The following is a 23,941-nucleotide window of genomic DNA, read 5'->3' on the forward strand; positions in this document are numbered from 1 at the left end:
GTTCTAGATTAAAAAAGTCATTGAATTTTATATATAAAGTTCACCACACAATACACATGAAACATGAGTTCGAATTTGTTTTAGCCATAACTTTAAGCAAAATAGTTTCTCAAGTATTACATAAATATACAAGAGGTACCAAAAGAAGTCTATAAGTCACAACAAAGTTGGTCTGTTTGCCAAATAGTTTAATACTTTATTATTTTTTTCTTATGCACATTCCTAAGTATGTTGGTACAAACCAAGTCAAATTTTTTACTAAATTAAAAAAAATTCCAAATTTTTTTTATTCCTCTTTTTTTTTTGCCCTGTCAAAGCAAGAATCAGGTCAAACGTAGTTCAGGAAGTTTTGATATATGAAGTAAAAACTTTTGTTTTATTTTATTTTTTGAAGAAGGGTAAAACCCTATTTTTAGAAAGGAGAAATAAACTTTTCCTTTTTTTTTTTTTTTTTTTTGAATAAGGATTAAAAACTTCTTTTTTTGAAATTCAAATAAGGATCACCGAACCCGAAAAGGGTTGCCTACGTATCTCATTGAGATGAGAATCAGGTATGCATAGTTCGCTCGGATTGGACGGTTAAAATATTTTTTAGATATTAACACTTGACTTGACAAATGCAATATTTGTCAAAGTATTATGAAAACAAAATATTTTGATTTTTTTATTAATTATACAAAAGAAACTTAAATATTTTTTTTTTAGTTAAGTAGTGAAAAATCTTTAATTTCATTTTTTAAAAAGGAATAATAACTTGTTAAAGAAGAAATATTTTTATGTTTTCTCTGTTTTTTTTTTTTTTTGTAAAAATCGCAAGATAACATTTTATTCATTACACTAATCACACTAAAAAGAGTCAACTCATAGATACTTTCTAAATAAATGCATTTTCATGTAGCACATAATATGATCTAAGTGGTCAAGTGAGAGAGGGATACTTGTCCTAGACGGACCCAAGTCTTGTTTCGAGGCTCACTAAGTTAAATACAAATGATGCAAATAAGTGGAGTCTTCTCATAATAACTCTGTTTATGTTCTTGTTTTCTAGGTTAAGTCCTGAAGAGATAGTTGTGTAGACTGACTTACTTGAGAGGACAACTTGAGCCAGGGAGAGACAACTTATCGGTAACAGCGCTATTCCGATTTCATTGATGGTCCAACCCCGCCTAACATATGTTACTAAAAATCCTTCACCAGGTGTCAAAACACTCTATGTTTATCTCAATAGAAAGTAGGATGCATAACTGTATTCCTGTGATTGTGTGTGAAGTATTTTCAAAGACTTAGAACGGTTGTGAAAAAGAAGATAATTTAATACAATTCAACAATATAAAAGTGATAAATGAGCAAAAAGTAGCACATTAGGTCATCAAATACAATATATCCAATAAAAAAATAAAAAAATAAAAAAATAAAAAAATAAAAAAATAATAAAATAAAGTAAAAGTCAATATAACAAAGCTCGAATTTTGGTTATTCCCCACCAGAGTCGCCATCTATCACACCCCTATTTTTCCAAATAGTGTTTTGAAAAAAAAGGTTTTTTCAATTTAAGTGACGGTATTGATTAGAGATTATTTTATTTTTTCAGAGTCGCTACTTGGAATTGAGTTATGGTGTTCCAAGTCACCGTTTTGAATCCCCAATCAATAGGAAATCACTCTTTAGTTTTGGTCTACAAAAACAAAAGTTCGGGTTAGAAATTCTGTTGACCGAGGGGAAGGTATTAGTCATCCCTCGAGTCCTGTGGTTCTAACACGGTCTCTCTTATTAACTTATACTTATTTTAAATTGTTTTTGTATAAATTGTGTTTACATGCCATAATTCACTTGTATTTTTTTATTGTTGAATTTCATTTGATCTCAACCTAGATGCGTAATCACATTCTTGGTCTTGACGTACAATAGATTGGATGCATAACTGCTTTCCTATCTTGAGTGCATCGCCTAATTTTCTCGGTCTACAAATTTTAGTTTAAATTTAATGAAAGTTAATTATTAAAAATAAGTATAACTTACATAAATCCCATAGTGTAAAATCTAAATTTCCTTCTATCCCTATTCTTTTTCTAATTACACAAATCCCATGTTTTTTAGGCATTTCAAATACATAGTTCAGGATCCAGATACATTATTATTGATACATTATGCATCAATTTGTTGCGCTTATTAAGGAAAAAAATTATGATAAATCAAATTAAAATCTCATAGTATCCATCTGTTGCACTAATTAAGGAGAAAAAAAAAAAAACTGAAAATCAAATTAAGATCCCATAAATTGCTCTATTCCATTCAAAATTATTGTCAAGAATTTAATCATATAGTGTAACAAACCAAAAAAAATCAAAAATTAAATTTCTTCTTCTTGTTCATTATTCTCTCTGTTTCATCCATTAACCAAAAATTTCATACGATACATAATGAATATTTCAATCTTCTTACGTTTCTTGTTACTTTCAATTATACAGAGATAAATCCTAACAAAACGAAGAAATTTAAATTTTCAAAATGATGAGGACATATAACATCTGAGAATACACACATAATATTGTTCGAAACAAATTGTATTGCCTGATAAAATCTGTCTTGTTTGATGTAGGAAACATTCTCGAGTTTGATGCTCCTAACCAGTTATTGAAGAACAATTCTTCTGCATTTTCAAATCTGGTGGCAGAATTTTTCATCTATGGGGTTAACTTAAAAGCATGCACATGTGATAGTACATCTAGTTTAGATCCTCTAAAAGGAAGGAATGGCCAATTCAATCTGCCAATGTTACTGTGGCATTGTATAGTACAGAATCACAAACTGACATCAAGAAATACAGCAAGTAGAGAAGCTACTTCAAAAAAGTACATTTCTTATATTTGCCAACGAAAGGTGACATGAAACTTGTAGGATATGTACAGTGTCAATTCTTAATCCTTAATTATTCAGCGAAGAAACCTTTTAGATTTGATTCAAAAAATTTTGTCAAAATTTTGGGTAAACAAGGTGAGTTGTGAAGGATACAAAAGTGATGGAATTGTTGTTGGACAAACGATTTCTTTTGTGAATCTTCAAGTTCATCGAAGATCCTTTCAATTTTAATTCAAGATTGTTGAAAATTTTGAGATTCAAAATTTTTCTCCCAGTTCATTGAAGATCCTTTTAGTTTGATTCAAAAAATCTGAAAATTTTGAGCTTCAAAATTATTATCCTAGTTCATTGAAGATCCTTTCATTTTGATTCAAAATTATAATTTTTTTTGAGAAGATACATCATGAAGATTCTTTCAATTTAAATTGATAAGTGTTGTATTTCTACTGATACATTAAATAAGAAAGTGTTGCCCCTATGATTTTAGGTTTGAAATCAATATATTATTGTTTGGTAATTGTTATATGTATCAGATACATTTAGTATGAATTCAAATTTACATATCATGTCTAAAAAATTAGTGCATGATACATTATTACTTATGTATCTTATTTTGTTTGGGAAATACTATATTTTATTTTTTTAGAAAAACATTATACCTGTAATTGTTCCAAATAGCATGTTTTTTGGTGTGTGATACATAACACAAAGTTTATGTATCAAGTACATTTATATTGAACATGATAAACACTAATCGAAGATTCAACAACATTAGAGTTATGTATTAATAACTTAAATATGAACATGATACATTAAATAAAACAAAGGCTATTGTAGCAGTGATGTATCAGATCAGTGATAACACTAATAAAGACTAATTTAATAATCAAAATAAGCGAGATACATTGAAAGTAAGTCCAAAAAACTGAAAGATCGAACCAACGGAATGAAGTGTATCAAGACTGCCATTAGAAATTCCTAAAACCATTCCAGAAGCACTCCAAGATGAACTCTGCGCATTAGCAACGTTTTTCCACCTCTATTCCATAAAGAGACTGGGAATAAAAGATTCAGTAATTTTTTAAAATGATTTAAAAATAAATAAATAAAGGAAATCAAAAACCGAAGGATTGAAATAAATCTACTTCTTGAATAACTTGCAATCATTAATTGGAAAGAGAAAAAAATTGAAATTCAAAAATAGATTAATGAAAGTAACTATGGAGAGATTTGTGGATTGAAAAAAGAAAGAAAAATCATGGGTAGGATATTTCAAATTAATGTAACTACAAAGTATCTTAATATTTAGTTGATACATAATGATAAAAAAGAGTAACTAATGCTCAATACAAATTGATGATCTATAAAATCTGACATATATTTATATTTGATACTAAATGCTCACTAGTTGAACATGATACAAAAATTGTCCAACACTTAAACACGATACAAATAATGGATTACAGTTAAATTAGTAACTTGCAATGTATCTTATGTGTGTATTTGATACAGTTTAGTAAAATTTGTGTATTTGATACACACTCTAATAGAGCAGGTTTTGAATGATACAACAATGAACATTATTTTTGTATCAATAACTTCACATAATTACAACAACTCCACAGATGATACAAAAATTGCCCGCTACTATTGAACATTATTTTTGTATCAATAATTTCAGAAAATTACAACTCCTCAAATAATGAATAAAATTAGTAAAATCTACATAATCCCATAGTGTAAGACCCTAGATTACATCTTATCAATTAATTTGATACACGATGTTTTATCTATAGAATAATATGATTTATGTATCAAGTGTATTTATTGAGTAATGTGTACATGTACATAATCTTCTAATTTAAATAAGTCTAAACAAAAATTAAACACTACAGATACATAACAACAATTGATACATGGTAGATTATACAATTTGAACACGATTTATTGAGCATGATGAAATTGTAATGTATCATAATGTTGAAAAGAAAGCATTATACATTAATTTAATAAAAATAAAAATAACTAGATACATTAAAAATATGAATCCATGTATATCAAAAAAGATGAATAAGAAAGAATCGAAAAAAAACCCCAACAATTTGATCTGCTCCTCCTTATCCTTCTTAACATATCGATAATGTATCAGATTGTTGCTGCATTTGTGGTAGTCCATTGGATGCACAATAAAAATCTTGACAATACATTGTCATAGCAAGTCTACCATCACCTACATTTTGGAGGAGGACGAGATGGACCCCAAGATCTCATATTAGTATCAGAAGAATTTAGTTGATTAACCCCAATACTAAATGAAGGGGCCTGTCCCATATGTATTAGGAAAAAATTCTGGAAAAAAAATGGAAGAAGACAACAATGGAGAAGACAAAATCCTACCTATTCACATGTTTGAAATTGATTGACTTGAGAGAGAGAATTCTTTTGAAAATCAAATTAATTTGAAAATTGTAACTACTAAGAATGTGGAGTGAATTTAGGGAGAGAAAAAAGGAGTTAAAAGGGGAGTAGTAAACGTGGGCTTTGGCTGGTGGATCTTATGTATCTGCAAATTTTAAGAATTGGGAGAAATAAGGGATTTATGAAATATTTAAAAAAGATAGGGAAAAATGGAGAATAAGGTAAGTAAAGTTGTGTATATAAGTAATTTATCCTAAAAATAATTATGTCAAGGTGCGTCACCACATTCTTGAATTTCTTTAGTGTCTCAAAAAAGATGTGCAACCACATTCTTAACTAAAATCATTTTTAAAACATGTCTATATTTATGTGCACCCAAAATCCATTTGTCAATTTTTAAGTGTGAATCAACTGGTGTCGAACTACAATAGTTCAATCAAAATTTATCAATCTTTTGTTATTTCGAAATAATATTATCAATCAACCCAAAGTGAAGTAAATTCAAGTTTAATAACATAACCCATTTGTTTGTTTATTGGGTAATGATTTATTCATCCCAAAAATAAAATACATGAATTAAAATAGAAAATTACATCAACATTAAGCTACAACGATGCAATAAAAATAGTGGCTTAGGCACAATATAATTGAATAACAACAAAAATAGAATTCTTACATAACAATATGATTTTATTCATCTTTTAGGAATTTACACCAAGAAAAAACATAAAATCCAATATGGCTAATCATGTGAGCAGTTTATTTTAACTCTCAAAATAAACTCAAGATGTCAATATTTATTTCAATCAAATTATGAATGAAACAAAACTATAAGAAAATTTATCACATAATGACATCAAATTTCATAAAAAAATTAAGAGATAAGGTCAAGTTGAGTACCGCAAAATCGCAACTGAAGCTCGATTAAAATACCCACAAATCTTTTGTAGATTGTATGTAGTGGTATATGTATTGTGTTTGTATGAAAGTAATGAGAAAGGAAAGAAAAGATGTGAATGTTTTGGTGAGATTTTTAAAAGAAAAAGAAAATAAAATGTGAAGGTTTTTTCGTGCAGAAATTTGGTATGTTGCTGATTGTTTTTGTTTTTTTTTTATTTGTTGTGCGTGTGTGTGTTGGTTGTATTTTTTTCCCACTTTATCTAGGTTATTTACCACTGTTGACGTGTAGTGTATATATATATATATATATATAAAAGTTGTTAATGTATCGTGTGTGTAGTATGGTGCTCCCGATGGTTTGTCATGGGGGTGGGGTAGTATAGTGGTGAGTGTGAGGGAGTTGTGGGGTAGAAAGGAAAGTGGGGTAGGTGAGGTAGTTAAGTTATTATTATTTTTTAATAATATAATATAAAAATAATAATATTAACTAAATATTGCGAATTAATAAAAATTTAGAAATGTTAAAATAGCTAGAAAAAAATGTAACTAAGAAATAATAACTTATTTATTAGAACTTAAATTAAAAGAAAACATATATTTTTTGCTGTTTTCAAATCTTTTATAATAAAATTTACAAAATAAGATTAAAATTAAAATATCTAATTTAAACATAAAAGAAATATTTACCACTAAAAATGGTGTAAAATTTTAAGTTTGATAAAAAGTTATGTGTCTACAATAGTGTCATCAAATAGTAAAGATGCGATACTATAACTTGTTATTTGAGTTACTCTCAATCTTTTTATCTCTGTAGATTAAAAAATTATTAAGTATCATTCATTTATTCAAGAATTATTAGGGTCAACAATGTTAACTAAGAATTTTAACACATAATGTATGTAAGATCTGTTAGGCGAGCCCCGAGTGTTGGGCGTTGGGCGTGCTTAGGACATATAGTCGGGCACTTAGGGTGTAAGTCTTACAGAACTAAGTCTCATACTTAAGTCTCGAGGCATTTTTCTAGAGCCCCTCCCAGGACGAGCCCCGAGGCGAGTTTCAACAGAGTCTTTTAAACCACTGGTTGATACATTTTTCATTTTTCAAATTAACTTAATTTTTCAATTTTCAAGACTACTTTTAGAATGTTCTTCCAATTTTACCCTTCATTAGTTAGTATTAGAATTAGTTATTAATTAATGTTTAGTTATCTTAATCATAAATTTGACAATAATTAATAAGGGTAAAAATGAAAAGTTATGCCTAATTTATATCTTAATCTTTCTTTCTTAAAGGGTGTGAAACACCACAATAATTCAATTAATTTGAAATGGAGGGAATATTTAACAATAAACAATAAATAGATAATTGACAGAAATTTAAGATGCAGAAGTTATAACGACACTCCATATTAATAATACATGTATTAATTATGTCATAGTTATATGTATTAATTATGCAAATATTAGTTATTTCATCTTTTACTCTGCATAATATAATACACTAAGATTCCTTCATAACTTATATATGTATTACTTATGCGAATTTCTATATTTTAAACTAATTATCATATTAATTGTATACATGAATAACTTATTTTCTAACTAGCTACCAAACGTTAAATAAATATACACAAACAAGTTACTTCCTCCGTCTCATATTAGTTGATCATTTTCCTTTTTACACGCATATTAAGAAATCATAAATATGAAAATAATCTTACTAATTTAACTCTTAAAAATTTCTTGGAAATTTTGCAAACAAATGTGAACACTTTAAAAAAAAATTTAATTGCAAGGATAAAAGAAAAAAAATCAATAATTAATGCTTTCTTGATTTAGTAAGGTGGACAACTAATATGGAACAACTATTTTTAGTAAGATGATCAACTAATATGAAACAGAGAGTGTAACGACCCTCCTAGTCGTTTTATGAATTTTACTTGTTTCCTCCATTTTTAACACTCCTCATAATCTTTATATGTGATTTATGACTTACATGGATGGGTAGTATGGACCCTTAGGTGCTTGGGATGGCTATTTTAATGTTCCTAACAGAACCAAAACATAAATTTTAGTCAATTTCCATATTTTTTTGTTTCAATGGGATTTCGAACAAATTTCGAAGGTTTATTTGAAATTTTGGTTATTTTAAACAACTAATTTAATTAATGGTTAATGGGTCAATTTCATAATTTAATTATTTTCGTGTGACCTATATACTAGAATGACTGACTAAAATGGGTTTTACATTGTTAAATAATATTGTCAATAATTATTAGTTAGAGCCGGCTGAACATGACCACCAAAGTTATAGTAGTATTTTCGCACCTAAGGTGCTAAAACAAAATTCTCGACATACATTCTTTTTCTTCGAATATATATACATTTTTTTAAAGTAGTGTTTATGCTTCTCCATATTACCTTCATTGTTTTTTGTTCTAATTTTTATTTTGATTTTTCATCTCCTGATACATATGGATGATGCTCCTTCTTTGAGTATTGGGATTACCCAGTTAACCTCACCTAATATTGATTACCCAATTGGTCAAGGAAGGATGCATCTTCGACTTCAAAATTGATTGTGGAAAAATGCCTAAAAAGGGGGAGAAGGTCGAGTTGTTGGTGGCTCCGATAAGGGCATTAGATCGAGATATATGGGTGACACCATTGTTGAAAGTGAAAAAAAGTTGTGGGAGTTGATACAGAGCAAAGGAGAAAGTGTAGACAAATTTCTTCATCATTTCTTTTTGCTTTTAGCAGATCAGATTGTTGATTTTTTTTCAATTTTTCTTGTTCATAGTTTTTTGACACATGGATTCAGATTTTTAATGTATCTAGTTGTTTTTGTTTCTTAAATTAATGTATGATGTCTTCATTTCAACATTGTGATACATTACAATTTCATCATGTACAATGTATCATGTGTAAATATTAGTTTTGATACATAACCTTAATTTATTGAAACACAAATTAGTATGTATCTTGTTCATAGTTATGTACTTGGTACATAACTATTACAAATTTCGTTATCTTTTACCACTAGATACATATACTCAAACTTATTCAATTCGAAGGTCATGTATATGTAGACATTATCAAATATTATTGTTGATACATAAACACTAATATTTTTTATAACAATATTCGTTTGTATCAACTCACCACTATGTTATGTATCACACACAAAAAAATATTATTGAGAATAATTACATGTATAATGCAGCTTTTATAAATCATAGTATTCTCAAACAAAACAAAATAATAGTAATGTATCATGCTCTAACTTTTTAGGCATAATACATAAATTTGAACTTATACTAAATGTATCCGATACATAGCTACTATTTTCGACCTTTTGAATCTGTTACAATTTGGGAGAGATTTAAAAGAAGAAAAAAATGAAATTTGAATTGTTTGAGGTTGTTACGATTTGGGAGAGATTGACATCAAATTGATTTGGGTGATTTGGGGAACTGGCATTTAATTTACATTTAATTTCCTTTTTAATATAAAATGACAAGTTATCTAATGTATCAACTGTTATGTATCTGGATGACACAAATTTGAAGGAATTTTTGTAAATTGAAAAAATATAAGAATAAGATGTAATTTGCTTCGGGATTCCAAAAATATGTATCAAATTCATAACATAATGAATCAGATACATAAATTGCTTTCTTTTTATTGTGATACATTCATCATAACTGCACTTTATTATAGTAAACACAGCTTTTCACAATCATGTTGTATCAGGTACAATATTATCAAAAACAAAATCATACATTATATAAACAGTGTATCTAAAACATAATTTTTTGTACCCGATTCACAAAATTTTATATTTTAACAATGTGAAAAAATTATTATCAATTAGAAATGTACACAAAGTTGAACAATATTTTATTTTGAATTGTAACATTTCAATTTATTGTATAAAAAATTCATAAGCTAACAGTATGTTGTACTGTAGATTATTGTATCAGTGGAAAACCTATAAATTGAAAATTATTAAGCTGGAACATCAATGCATTCTTAAAAAGTCTGTTTCAACCATCTTTGGGAAAGAAAGTATAAGTTCGTCTATTGTGACCTCTTTGTTCACAACGTCTACAACACTTTGTATTTGTTATTCGCTTTTCATCTGAATTTTTTTCCTTCGATTTTTTGGTCGTCCATGAATCTTTTTGTATCTAGGTGGCAATACAATTTCTTCCAAGGTTTTTTTGGAACTGACCAATTTTTCTTATCCGGTATTGGAACCATTGAAACTTCATATGTGTTTGCAAATGCATCTGGATTGTAGTAATCAGAGAAGTTGTAACACCCCATATATGAAATAGGGAAGCTGATCAATTTTTAGAACTTCCAGGGGTCACCCACGAGGGCATCCACGCCCCGTGGTTGGAGCCATGCCCCGTGGGTGGGCTCGTGGATGACCACCCTAGAAATCTGCCTAAGGCAGTAACCATGGGCAGGACCCACGCTCCGTGGATGGGTCCACGCCTCATGTTGAGGGTCGTAGATCCAAGCCCTTTTGTGCCAACTCTGTGAACCCAAACCACGCCCAACCAGTACGGACCATAGGTCCACCTACTCCCCGTCGGCGGGGTCTCGTGGGTGGGTAGTAGAGACGATTAAGTTGAGGACTTATAGGTCTTTTTCAGATTTAATTAAACTTAAGTGATGTCATTTTACCCTAGTCTAAACCACCTATATAAGTACTTTAGACCCCTAAATTCATTCATCCTAAGTCATTACTTCAAGACCCCAAAGAAATCCCAAGTTCCTCTCCCAAATATTCTCTCTTTAGAAAGTTGAAGAAGAAGAAGAGGATTCAAACTAGGTCAAGTCAAGTCTCCATTGTTTCAAGCTTGGTAGGCTTTGCAATCAATGTATGATGGCTTATTCATCCATGGAGTCCCTATGTTTTTCCCAATTTAGAAGAAGAATTCCCCAAGTCAAATTAGGATTTCTTCTAGTGTTATGGTTTATGATCCAACATAGTGGATTATGATTGTTTATGATTGTTTATAATGGAATTGCATGTTTTAGTATGATTATACATATATCCATGCTTAACCTATGATTCTAGAGTGAATTTGATATAGTTGGTTTTTATGCCATGAAAGGGGAAATTGAGGGCTTAGATGTGGTCTTCTAGGATTGATGAATTACATTATAAATTGCTTGAGATGGAAGCACATAGACATGAATTGAATTAAATTAAAGCTTATATGATGAATCATGATTAGTAGTGCTTGATATTGAGCCTATATGATGATATATGATTAGAATTGCTTAAGAATGGAGCATGTGATTAGAATGTCTTGAGATCTAGGCATACGTGATGATTATGAGAATTGTTGCTTTGAGAGTAAAGCTAACATGACGAGTTAATACTAGTAAGGCTTTGAGAGGGAAGCTGTATGATGTATGTTGATTTGTACATGATATTGTTGTGGAAGGACTTTACCCACATGACCTATATTATGAATGCACGAGATTGTGCATGTTCTTATAGAATCTATGTAAATGCCTTAAGACCAGTTTGAGAGTAAGGTGTCAATGATTATGCTATTGTTGTTATGTTAATTGAAATGACATTCTCATGAACACATAAATAGATCATGTATGGTGATAGTTGCTCACGCATGGTCTAAAGAGTTAAAGTAATGATGTACCTTGAATCGGTAGGCCAAGGAAACCTTTTCATGAGTAATGAATATGATGTGAAATGTTTTCTCACATAAAGAAGATTCTAAGGTTGAAAGGCTTTCTCACCTATTTGAATCTAAGATCTACATGTAGACATGGACGCTGAAAGGTTTTTTCACGCATGATCTAATAAGCTTACATAATGAACTAAGACATTCTTAAAGAAGTATCTCGTAGTGTTCAAAGGCTTTATGTATTGTCACGACCCAGACCATCGTGATTGGCACCCACACTAACCCTATGGTGGGAGAACCATTAACTACAACCTATCTAACAAATTTTACGAAAACTAAGGCATTTAAAGATATGGAAGTAGGTTTAAATGCAGAAATAAACTGAAGTTCCCATAAACTTCAAAGGTTTTAACAAATAACTAACCAAACTAATGCGAAAGTTTAATCCTTAGAACCTGAAAGGCATTGTACCAAAACATCTAAATTCAACAAGTATAAGGAAATGGGTACAACCCAGAACTAAGCATAAGAAACATCTAAACAATAGTCAGATTCCGAAGAGAATGGACTAAACAAAAATGAAGGATTATGTGGCAGCCTGAAAGAACTGGCTTACCCTTGAAATTCTCGATCACTGATCTCCTAGCTGAGGTCTATCAACAGCCGCCTGAAGATGCCTTGTACTCAACAAAGAATGAGCAAGTGCAGTATCAATACACAACTACAGTGTACTAGTAGAATCATGCGGCTATCCCATTAAGCGAAACATATATAAACAGTCACAACAAAAGAAACATCACATGTACGATATATAAACACATTTATCATTTCAAGAGAAATGTACAAATCCACATTCTCAATAACAAGTAAATATGACGATTCAATGGTACTCTCATGGAACCCATACCCAAACTGTTAGTGTGCCAGAACGTGGTACTCGATTCTAATTAGTGTGTCGGACGTGACACCCGATCCCATATATAAGCCAAAACGTGGCACCCGATCCAAGTTAGTGTGCCAGACGTGACACCCGATCTAATATATGCGCCGGAATGTGGCACCCGATCCATGTTGGTGTGTTGGAACGTGACACCCGATCCATTCAACACAACCACAATCACAATCACAATCACACTCATATGTACATTCTCATAATCATACAATCAAGTGTTAAATCATGGCATACATTTTTTCATTCACACTCATCTCATTAGGTTTGATCAATAATGCTTAATTCACATACATACATTTATTACAATGAAGCAATTATCAACGTACATCACGCAAACAAGAAATCAAACCATCACCTACCTCGAAACAAAGCTTGAATCCATCTAAGGCACCTGAATCTTGCCTTTCCAGATTCTTTCTGCTTGTTCTAGGTCTACAAACAATTAATATATGCAATGATCAACAATTAAATGTATAATTATCTGGATTATAACAGAACCATAACCCAAGACCAAACCCATGATCCTAAGGTGCAACTAGGGCTTTTTCCCACCATCCAATTCAGTCCAATAACCCTCCCCTAATTGTAATTAACCAAGAATCTAAGTTCTACGTATCGAAAAACAAATTAGGGGTGTAAAAACCTTACCTTTAATGCTAGAAGAGGTGGAAAACTATCAAGAACTTGCCCTGGTTCGTCTCCTAGCTCTCAAGAACAAAAATTGCAGAATAATAACATTTTTGGGATTTATTTCCGACTTAAGTCGCATCTGTCCTGTTGTGGCGGGCCCTATTCCGCTACAGCGGCCCTGCCCTGGCGGAATAAATTCCACTTAGCGCCTTCCACGAAGACTGAGAGTCGAATTTAGAGTTTCAAACCCACATTTCACAACACACCTTCAACCCATGATGTTCAAAGACTACCCTTTCACGCTAAGATCAGTTTCGGGAGTTCTACTTGCCTGAATTCGATTCCGTAAAGCCGTACAGGCTCCTTAACATCTTGGCTATCCACTAATGTGATCAAATTCATAATTAGATCCTCCATTTATTACCAGATTTCTCTAGACCTCGCCTGACTCAGATTTCATCCAAATCTGGACTAGGCTAGGAATTTTCAAGTCACTACTTAAAAGTTTTCTGGCCCCAATTCTTTCCCCATTGGCTTTTCCATAATGATGGAATTAAGTCATTACAATAGATACCAATTTACCCATCACTCATCCCTGAGTGACAAACTAGGAGAAAAGGGCTAAAGGAAGAGTAGAGTAGTATCTGAATCATTGAATAGTTGGGGATACTTGTCCCATATACTTTATCTATCGACTCTGGGCTGCTAGACGCTTAACTTGAATGCTTCTCACCTTATCTTGAGCATCTTTCACCAAATTAACCCCCCCAAGGGTTTCACATCTCCAACCTCAAACCAACCAATTGAATACCTACACATCCTCCCATACAATGCCTCGATGAAGTCGTCTCAATACTCGAGTGATAAATATTTTTGTATGTAAACTTAACTAACAACAAAAGTGATTCCCGACAACCACCAAAATTGATCGTACACACGTCTGCAACATGTAATCAAGGACCTTAACACAATAATCCAGACGAATCCTTTAGCACTTAAGCATGATAAAATTACAAATCAGTACTCACTACAATTAGGAGTGAACCTGAACCAACCAACACACACTCATAATATCCAAACAATCATAGTTCTTAACAACATCTCCATCCCACAACATAAATTACCATGAGTTTAAGTTATAAAATTTTGATCTTTAGACATCAGATACTCATCGAGGGATATGTCCAAGCATACAAACCCTCTAACAACACTATCTAGATGCTAGATTTAGCTATTGTGATTGTAGATTACCCTTCAAAACAGTAGAATTGGATCCAATGATCCCCACATTCAACCACACATAATCGTTACATGATGTCAACGACAAGATGAATATTAAGACTGTCGGACAACCATAATTACGCATGGTAGCTCTTCTATGAATTCTCATAAGCAAGGTGGTACATGTGGAACCACTGAAATATTTTAACAACTCCAAGACAACACCAAATATGTCATCTAAAATAACCAAGTCTTCCCAATCATCCCACGCAACCAAGAGAACATCGTAGGATTTGTACCCCTGATCCACTACTAGGGATCCACCCATAAAAAGTGAAAACATATGTGATCATAGCTAGTGAAACATACTCACCACCATGTACAAAACAAAATAGATGGCCATGTAAGTATTTTACGGAATAACAGTAAAGGTTTTCCTCTGAAGAGTCTACACTAGTCATTTCCATTGAGTTGACTCCACATACTCTTCACATCGTTCCACTGAAGTTCACACTCTCAATACTAATAACCATCATGAACACTTCGACCATTTACCTTACTATAAACCAACACTTTTAAATGAAAACCTTTCTTAGGTACTGAACAATCAACTGTAATAAACTTTACGACTCAACCCAGGTGTAAGTCCTTTGAAATACTCAATACCGGATACAATTGATTGTTTCTCACATTCCCAATTCATACCTTGACAAAATATATCACCACAAATGTAGGCTTACAATGAAAAAAAATATGAATTATAAATTCAACCGTATAACACAATCCCCTTATCTAGCAACATTAGCTTGTACCTTGAAGACTTTTATGAATTCATGGATCTTCGCTTATCATTGATCGCATCTCCATCGATCGTACAATATCCTTCGCTAAAAATTCACTGGTACTCATTACTAAATTCAAAAACAAAACCAAAACACTTATCATCACGAGCTAATGCCTCTACACTCCTTTCTCAAGTCTTTTCCCATAGTTTTAACCAATCTAATGGACCCATAACAATATTATCATAGCCACAACAACGAATGGATTTACGCGTCTCTAAACCCAATTCTCCACCCCTTTGAAGATACCTCCTTAGTCTTTGCAATCAATTGAAATATTCTTGCTCTCGCCTCTCTTTAAAGGTTGTACGACATCCCACTATTTTTCTTCATTATGACTCTAGCTCTTTTAAATTCAATTCGAGTGGTGTCCTATCATCTCTTAAAACTTTCTATACAACCACGTTACTCACCAAATATTAGAAAACCACAACCTTAGATACTCGCAAGTCTTAATTACTGTACAAAATTTGCTTAACCAAAAATCTTATTATATAGTTGCATCCCATCACAAACCATCACAAACCCTTATTACCATTACGCTCAGTCAACCTTCACTATCACTATGAAGTCAACATTTTCATCAACATGACACTCAAACTCAGGTATACTCATCAAATTCAAAGGACCAACCCAATTTTTATACGCACTTTCTTACTAAAATCTTCAATTTACTTCACCCAAGTATACTCAATGGGATTTTCTTTATCCATAAGATTGTCATTCTAGCATCGATCCACTCCTTTATGGCTTAAGGTAAAATCATCAGTCCTCATACTACCATTCTTCTTCTTAACAAACAAGACAGGAGCACCCCACGGGGAAGCACTAGGACGGATGAAACCTTTATCAAGAAGCTTCTGGATTTAAGCCTTAAGCTCTCTCAATTCTACCGAAGTCATGCGATAAAGAGGGATGGAAATATGGCGAGTATCCTGTTCCAAGTCAATGCAGAAATCTATATCTCTATCCGGAGGCATACCAGGCAAATCGGTAGGAACCACTTCCTTAAACTCAAACACTACATGAATATACTAAATAGAGGGAGACTCAACCTAAACATCCCAAACATGAGCCAAATATGCCAAACATCCATGACCCACCAAATTTCTAGCCTGAATGAAGGATATGACCTTAGCTAGCTTAGGCTTGTACATCCCTTCCCACTCTAACCTTTCCCTATCGGGGATCTCTAGAGTCACATGCTTAGCATTACAATTTAACACAACATAATGGGGAGACAACCAAGTCATGCCTAAGATTATATCAAAATCAGTCATATAAAAAATAATCAAATGAGCCCAAGTGTGAAAGCCCATAAACAAGATAGGGGAGGCACGATACACATGAGTGACTATGACTGATCTCCAACTAGGGTACAAACATGGATGGGGGCATCAAGTATATCACAAATCATATCAAATTTCCAAGGCAAACTGAACTGACACATATGAATAAGTAGAACCCAGATCAAACAAGACAATGCATCAGACACCTCCGCCTCGGTCTTGCCCAGAAAGGCATAAAACTGAGGCTGGTCATCTTGTTGGGCAACCTCCTTGCTTGGCGGCACTGCCCTACCTACACTACCATTTCCCCTTCCTCCATGGCCACATTGATTTCCTCCTCATATGCCCAGGTTCTCCACAATTTTAACACACTTAATAACTTGACCAAGTAAGCATTGCTGCTATTGTAGTAGTCGTATCATGACCCTCTTTGATATACACTCAATCTGGGAAATCGCAGTAGAGATTCTAACTTGAATTGTCGCAACATGATTCATCATTTACTAAGCAACCCATACATGATATGAAAACAATACTAAATGCATTTTCCAAATAATGGTGTTCATTCTCTAGCCTTCCCTTACAAAATTTCTTGAATGTTGTCATCTTGGAAAAGTCCTCTGACTTCACCCCTTGCTACCTCCGTCCCCAAATAAACCACTTCCTGAAAAGATTTTTGCTAAAGCAACCACCTATAAGGTTAAATATGCAAATCTGACTTAATCCCTCCTTTCACAACACGATGAATTTTCTCTTCTAGACTGAAACAAAGTAGAGTACCTTATTTGGATAAAACATGACCCTTTGCCTTAAAGGCTGCAACAAATACATTATGTTGCTCTATATTCAGGAACTCATAATCTCCTCTTATCCCTCAAGTTCAGGGTATATACTTCTCCATACAAATAACTATCAAATGTTTCCCAAGTCATGAGTAGTGCATTTACTATTCGACACTCAACATGATACCACTACAACATTTTGGTGTCTCCCTTGAACTGGTATGTCACAAACTTAACCCTAAACCTCTCCACTATATTCATCTCATGAAGAAACTCATGACAGTCATCAAGGGAATCCTAAGAATCTTTAGATTCAGCACCATGAAGAATGAAGGTATCAACCTTGAGAACCTAATACAAACCTTATGTTTGTCTCTAGTCAATACATGCCCACAATGAGTCAGGGATACATACCTATTTCTAGGACACATTTTCTATTGTTGGTGTTGTTATTTCCACCTTTACAACTCAAATACTAACCAGATGCGACATAGAGTTGTCACGATCCAGGGGTACATCCTAGATGTAACATGGCGTACTTGACCCCGAAGGGGTCTCATACAAGCCCTTAGCATATCATGACATAAGATAATAGAAAAGTATGAAAATTTTAAAAACTTTTATCCATACAATCAAAGTCATTTCATAAAATGCAAACAAAAGACTTTACTACACTTGTGTCTCCAACCATATAAACTCAACTTGAATTAAAAGCTTTGGGACACAGCCCATACAGTAGTCTCAACATGAAAATAAAAGACATAAAGGAACTAGTGGGTTTTGTCCTGGAAGCTATGAGGACTCACCAAAATCTTCAACTCCTTTGCTCCTTAGAAACCCATCTCCAAGAATAGAACTCAAATCTCCAAACCCTACATTTGATGAGAATGTAGGAAAAGTATGCGTTAGTACAAAATGTACTAAATATGCTAGCTGTCATAATCATAAGAGCTTAATACAAGGGCTAGTCAATATGAGACATAATCCATAATCATATGAAATACGTCATGAAATATAAACTATACGCATATGTGACAATATCATAATCATAAGAAAAGTCTCTGACCATAAGAAACATATAAGCATTATTCAACTCTTAGTCATCTCTACCATAATAGAACTATTCTCAAGTAACCTAAAAGCATACGTGTGCAATGCATGAATAGCATCCCATAATACCACCCAAGCTAAGTATCCCTTTTTGGGCATCTTAATCATAGTTTATATATATGGTTAAGTCTTTAAGCTTCTCTACCATAAAGGCACCATACTCCTAAGAAACCTCAAAGCACACTTGTGCAATACATGAAAGGCATCACATAATACCCTTCACACTAAGCATAACCTTGAATTAATCCTAGTCATACTTACCCTTCTTTGGTCTCATTATTAGCTTACTTCATATAGATAAGGGAACTATTGATGAGTCAGAGATTTGGACTCATTTAGGGTTTTATTTATATAAATTTAGTGTCCTCAAATTCTTATTTTGTGCCAACAACTGATGCGAAATCGTTGATTTCCAGATGCATGGATTGAGGAACAAAGCTAGGATAGAAATGGGTAATAGAGACAACACGAGTGAAAAAGAAAGGGAAAAACAAGCCTGACGATCACCGATGTCACTCGGCAACTTGCCAAAGTGCCACTCTACCGCCTAAAGTAACAGAATGCAAAGGCTGAATTAGGGGTAGCTTCGGCGAGCAGCAGTTCCACTCGATGTGTCGCCGATCGCTTTGGCGATGGATGATCAGTCGCCAAAAATACTATTGAAGATCTCGACAAGTGCTAATGGGCGAGAGAAGAGGAAAAAGGGCGCTTCGCGGAATCACTCGGCGATCCCGATCTAGCTCGCCTAAAGTTATAGTGGTTGGACTAACAAGAGGTGAAAAATAAATGTGAGACGAAGAAAACTCAGTGAGTGGCTGAACGATCGGTGAACCCTGACTTATCTCACCGATTGGTCCTAAACAACTACAGATCAGATTTGAATAAATTGATTTTTGGAGGAGAGAGAACACATTCAGAAATGTGAGGAACAAAAGATGGAGAGTAAAAACACAACCATTATGGATTTCAAGTTATTTTAGCAAGGTTTTTCGTTGAAATTTTGTAATAGAGAAGATTGTAGTTGATTTTAACTTCTGAATTTCATTTACCCATCTATGGAAAACGTGGCAGGTGTTGATTTTCATCTTTTCATCATGATTGGCTAAAACCCTAACTTTGGGGGTTTAACAATGTGACCAATTGTTGCCTTCTACTAAATGGGTGTTATCAATTAGTGATTTGTGGTTCTAATCTGAAGTGGGTCTAAATTATTATGGTGGTTTAACATCATTATTGTATTTTTTGTGTGATAAATTTCAGAGTTTTGTGCTTGCTCGAGAGACAAGTACAGAACCAACGTAGTATTTTGGCATCTTTAGTAGTGGGTCTTGACGGTTTCAGCTTGAGAAAGTGAAACCCAAGACCCAACCTTTGTATCCAGCTCAAAAGATTGGGTTTGATGAGAACGTGGGCTGGTTAACTTAAGGATGGTGTTGAGGTTCGAGAGAACTCAACGAAAATAAGGCAATTGTTCGAGAGAAAGTTGTTTTACTTATAGTCCATTCTACCCGCAATGGATTAACATTATCGGTAATGATTTACACCCATTAAGTTGAATTCGGTAGTTGGTTAGTCAATCCCCCAAGTGTTTGCTAGTTATTTAATTGTTTCTTATTAGTACTTTAAAGTGTGTTGGTAACTACATCCTGAAAACTTGATTATTAAACTCTTAAGTGTGTGCTGCCCAGTTGTAAAGTTCATCGTCATACCTTCGTATTTGAATTCAAAGAAAGCTAATCCCTGTGGGATCAACCCCAACTCAATTGGTTGAGTTATATACTGACTAACGATCAGATTAAGTGTCCTTGAAACATTAATTAAAATGGTGCCACTGCTGGGGAGTAGCGTTACTTAGAATTCTTTGATCAAAGATTTGATTTATGAATTTGTTGGTTGTAGTTGAATTGGCTTAGGCTGCATTGTGTAGTGTTTGTTGGACTACATAGAAGTAAAAATGAGTGAGGAAGAGGTGAATGGTATTCAAGCAGGTCATCAGGACGGTATCGATGATATCAATAGTGTTTACAACCCATCTCATTCAGGTGAAATGGTTGCAATTTGCGTACCACAAGCCGATGGGAATGAAATATTTGAGGTCACTAGTATGACTCTTCATATCCTCCAAATGAGGGGAGTCTAGCCCACATGAGCATGTAAAAAGTTTTATAGAGATGTGCTGCTCGTTCTCATTAAAGAATGTGTCACAAGAGTCAATCCGAATTCAGTATTTCCACTATCTTTAATGGGGGAAGATAGTAAGTGGTTGGCCGAGTTACCAAACAATTCCATCACATCATGGGAGGAACTGATTATAACATTCAATGCAAGATTCCCCCCCCTCCCATCAATGATGATGAAGCTTAGAGACGACATTCAAGGTTTCAAGCTATGAGAGGGTGAGCCCATCCATGAAATGTGGATGAGGTTTAAGAAACTCCTACTTAAATGCCCAACTCACGGGACCAAATGATTTGCTACTCCAATATTTTTACCAAAGTCTTGATACGGTTAATAAAGGGGTGGCTGATCAATTGGTACGAGGGGGAATAATGTTGCAATCATTTGAGGTGGCTTCATTTCTTTTTGATGACATGACTGAAATAAATCAAGCGTGGTACACTCAAGAGGATCAAGTCTCCCCTTTTTGTTTTAGAATGACACAAGAGAAACTTGATAAGGAAAGAGAGAGGGATGAAAACATCAAGAAGACGTTGACCCAAATGGAACTATTATAGAATGTGGAAAAGCCCAAGGGGACAAGTGGAGTGTTTAGAGTTGAGGAGGGTTCTTCCTCCGGTTATTCAAAGCCAGGGGGGAATCAAGGTTGGAACTCCAAGAGATACGAGGAGGGTTTCCACCCACGCTATTTATAGCGGGGCGGGAATCAAGGTTGGAACTATCACAAGGGGGAAGAGAAAAGAAGATACTATCAAGATTGGGCTGAGCAACATGACTATTGGAAAATGAAGGAGGACCATGAAGAGGACCACACTCACTCAAGTGAGAGCCCAAAATTGAAAGGCAGTACAAGTAGTCCCCGGGTGAATGATTTGTTGTCACGCATCCTTGATAAAGTTGAAGGTTCGAATGACTTGTTAAAAGGGATAAAATGACTTTTCAGCATTGAACAATAAAGTGAACTCTCACGTAGATGCAATCAAGATACTTGAAGGTCAGTTGAGTTTACTTTCATCACAATTAAAACCAAAAATGATAATGGAAGATGATGATAGAGAGCTGGCTGTGGTTACTCGGAGTGGAAAGGTAGCAGTAGGCTATGTGACGGGCAATGAAGAGGCTCAAATGCATGAAGAAAACAAAGGGATGGAGGAAGAAGAGGCACCTATCCATCAAAGCATTGCCAAAGGACCACAAAAGGATATGGAGACACACAATCTAAACCCAAAAGTTATGCAACCTTTACCCAAAATATCTCATCCGTTTCCCTAACGTCTAAAGAAGAAGAATGAGGATGAAAAGTTCAAGAAGTTTTTATCGGTGTTCAAGACATTATCAATTAATCTCCCTCTAGTGGAAGCATTGTTGGAAATGCCGGGGTATGCCAAGTTTATGAAGGAGTTAGTCACAAAGAAAAAGAGTTTGGATTTTGAGACAATCGAATTCTCCCATAGTTGTAGTGCAATTATGACTAAGGAGCTGAAAAAGAGAGAAGATCCTAGAGCGTTCACCATCCTTTGCACCATCGGCATGCTCCAATTTGCTAAAGCCTTATGCGATTTGGGAGCAAGCATCAACCTAATGCCATATGCGATCTATAAAAAACTTGGGTTGAGGGAACCGAAAGCCACAACAATGAGACTCTTGATGGAGGACCGATCAATTAAACATCCTGTGGGGATACTATATGACATCTTGGTAAAGGTTGACCGATTTATTTTCTCGACTGATTTTATCATTCTCGATTGTGAAATAGATGCTGAAATTTCCATCATTTTCGGAAGACCATTCTTGGCAACCGGAAGAGTGTTGGTGGATGTTGAAAGCTGAGAATTGAAGTTTCGGGTGAATGAAGATGAAGTAACCTTTAATGTGTGTAAGTCAATGAAACACCCAAGTGATATTCATGTAGTCTCCACTGTTGATGTTATTGATGAGGCGGTGGCTAGTGTGAGCCATTTGATGTGTATAAGTGAGCCACTTGAAGCCGTGCTTGCTAACTATGATGAGTTCGAAATTCAAGGCTATGAAGAGGTAGTAGCGGCTCTCTCAGGCTTAGGGGGGGTATTCAAAGACTCCATTGAAGTTGGACATTGATTTAAAAGATCGAGAAAGTCCTCCCGCAAAGCCATCAACAGAAAAACCACCAAATTTAGAGTTGAAAGTACTCCCCTCCTATCTCCGATATGCTCTCTTGGGGGCACATAACACCTTACCAGTGATCATTTCAGTTGACTTGCTTAGATGGCAGATAAAATTGCTCCTTCAGGTGTTAAGAAGGCATATCAAAGCTATAGGGTGGACTATCGCTAACATAGTGGGCATTCCTTAGGTATTTGCACTCACAAAATTCAGCTTGATAGTGATTGTAAGCAAGTGTTGAACATCAGTGAGATTGAACCCACTGATGTAAGAGGTGGTGAAAAAGGAGATAATAAAATGGTTGGACGCAGGTGTGATATACCCTATTGCGATAGCAAATGGGTAAGCCCGGTATAATGTGTACCGAAAAAGGGAGGCATCACAGTAGTCCCAAATGAAAAGGGGGAGCTTGTATCTATGAGACTGGTGACCGGGTGGAGAGTATGCATGGATTATCAGAAGTTAAATTCGTGGACTGAAAAGGATCACTTTCCCATGCCTTTCATGGATCAAATGCTTGATCTACTCTCTAAGAGAGAATGGTATTGCTTTTTGGATGGGTATTCCAGTTATAACCGAATCTCTATTGCTCTAGAAGACCAAGAGAAAATGACCTTTACGTGCCCATATGTTTCTTTTTCCTTTAAACGGATGTCATTCGGATTATTTAAGGCTCCGACTACATTTCAACGTTGCATGTTATCTATTTTTGCTGGCATGGTGGAAGATTCAATGGAAGTATTTATGGATTACTTCTCGATTGTCGGTGACACTTTTGAAGCATCTTTAAAGAACATAGGACAAGTTCTCCAAATATGTGTGGAGACAAATTTGGTCCTAAATTGGGAAAAATGTCATTTCATGGTTAAGGGAGGTATAGTGCTTGGTCACAAAGTGTCGCAAAAGGGGCTGGAAGTTGATAAAGCAGAGATTGAAGTGATTGAGAAGTT

At 34.0% G+C, this 23,941-nt stretch overlaps 1 protein-coding gene across 1 annotated transcript; it reads left to right on the forward strand.

The window, feature by feature from the left end:
• Window positions 1-22,220: 22,220 nt before the first annotated feature.
• On the forward strand, window positions 22,221-22,679 carry LOC125809411 (uncharacterized). The gene has a single exon (XM_049489058.1). The coding sequence runs from the start codon at window positions 22,221-22,223 to the stop codon at window positions 22,677-22,679; it is 459 nt and encodes a 152-aa protein (XP_049345015.1).
• The last annotated feature ends 1,262 nt before the right edge of the window (window positions 22,680-23,941 follow it).

The sequence above is a fragment of the Solanum verrucosum genome, unplaced genomic scaffold, assembly GCF_900185275.1.
Source record: "Solanum verrucosum unplaced genomic scaffold, falcon-dt-bn FXZP01000062.1, whole genome shotgun sequence".
NCBI classification, from domain to species: domain Eukaryota; kingdom Viridiplantae; phylum Streptophyta; class Magnoliopsida; order Solanales; family Solanaceae; genus Solanum; species Solanum verrucosum.

Bases quoted from the DNA above. Each gene is read 5' to 3' on its own strand.
- LOC125809411 (XM_049489058.1), top strand. From the start codon at position 22,221: ATGCCGGGGTATGCCAAGTTTATGAAGGAGTTAGTCACAAAGAAAAAG.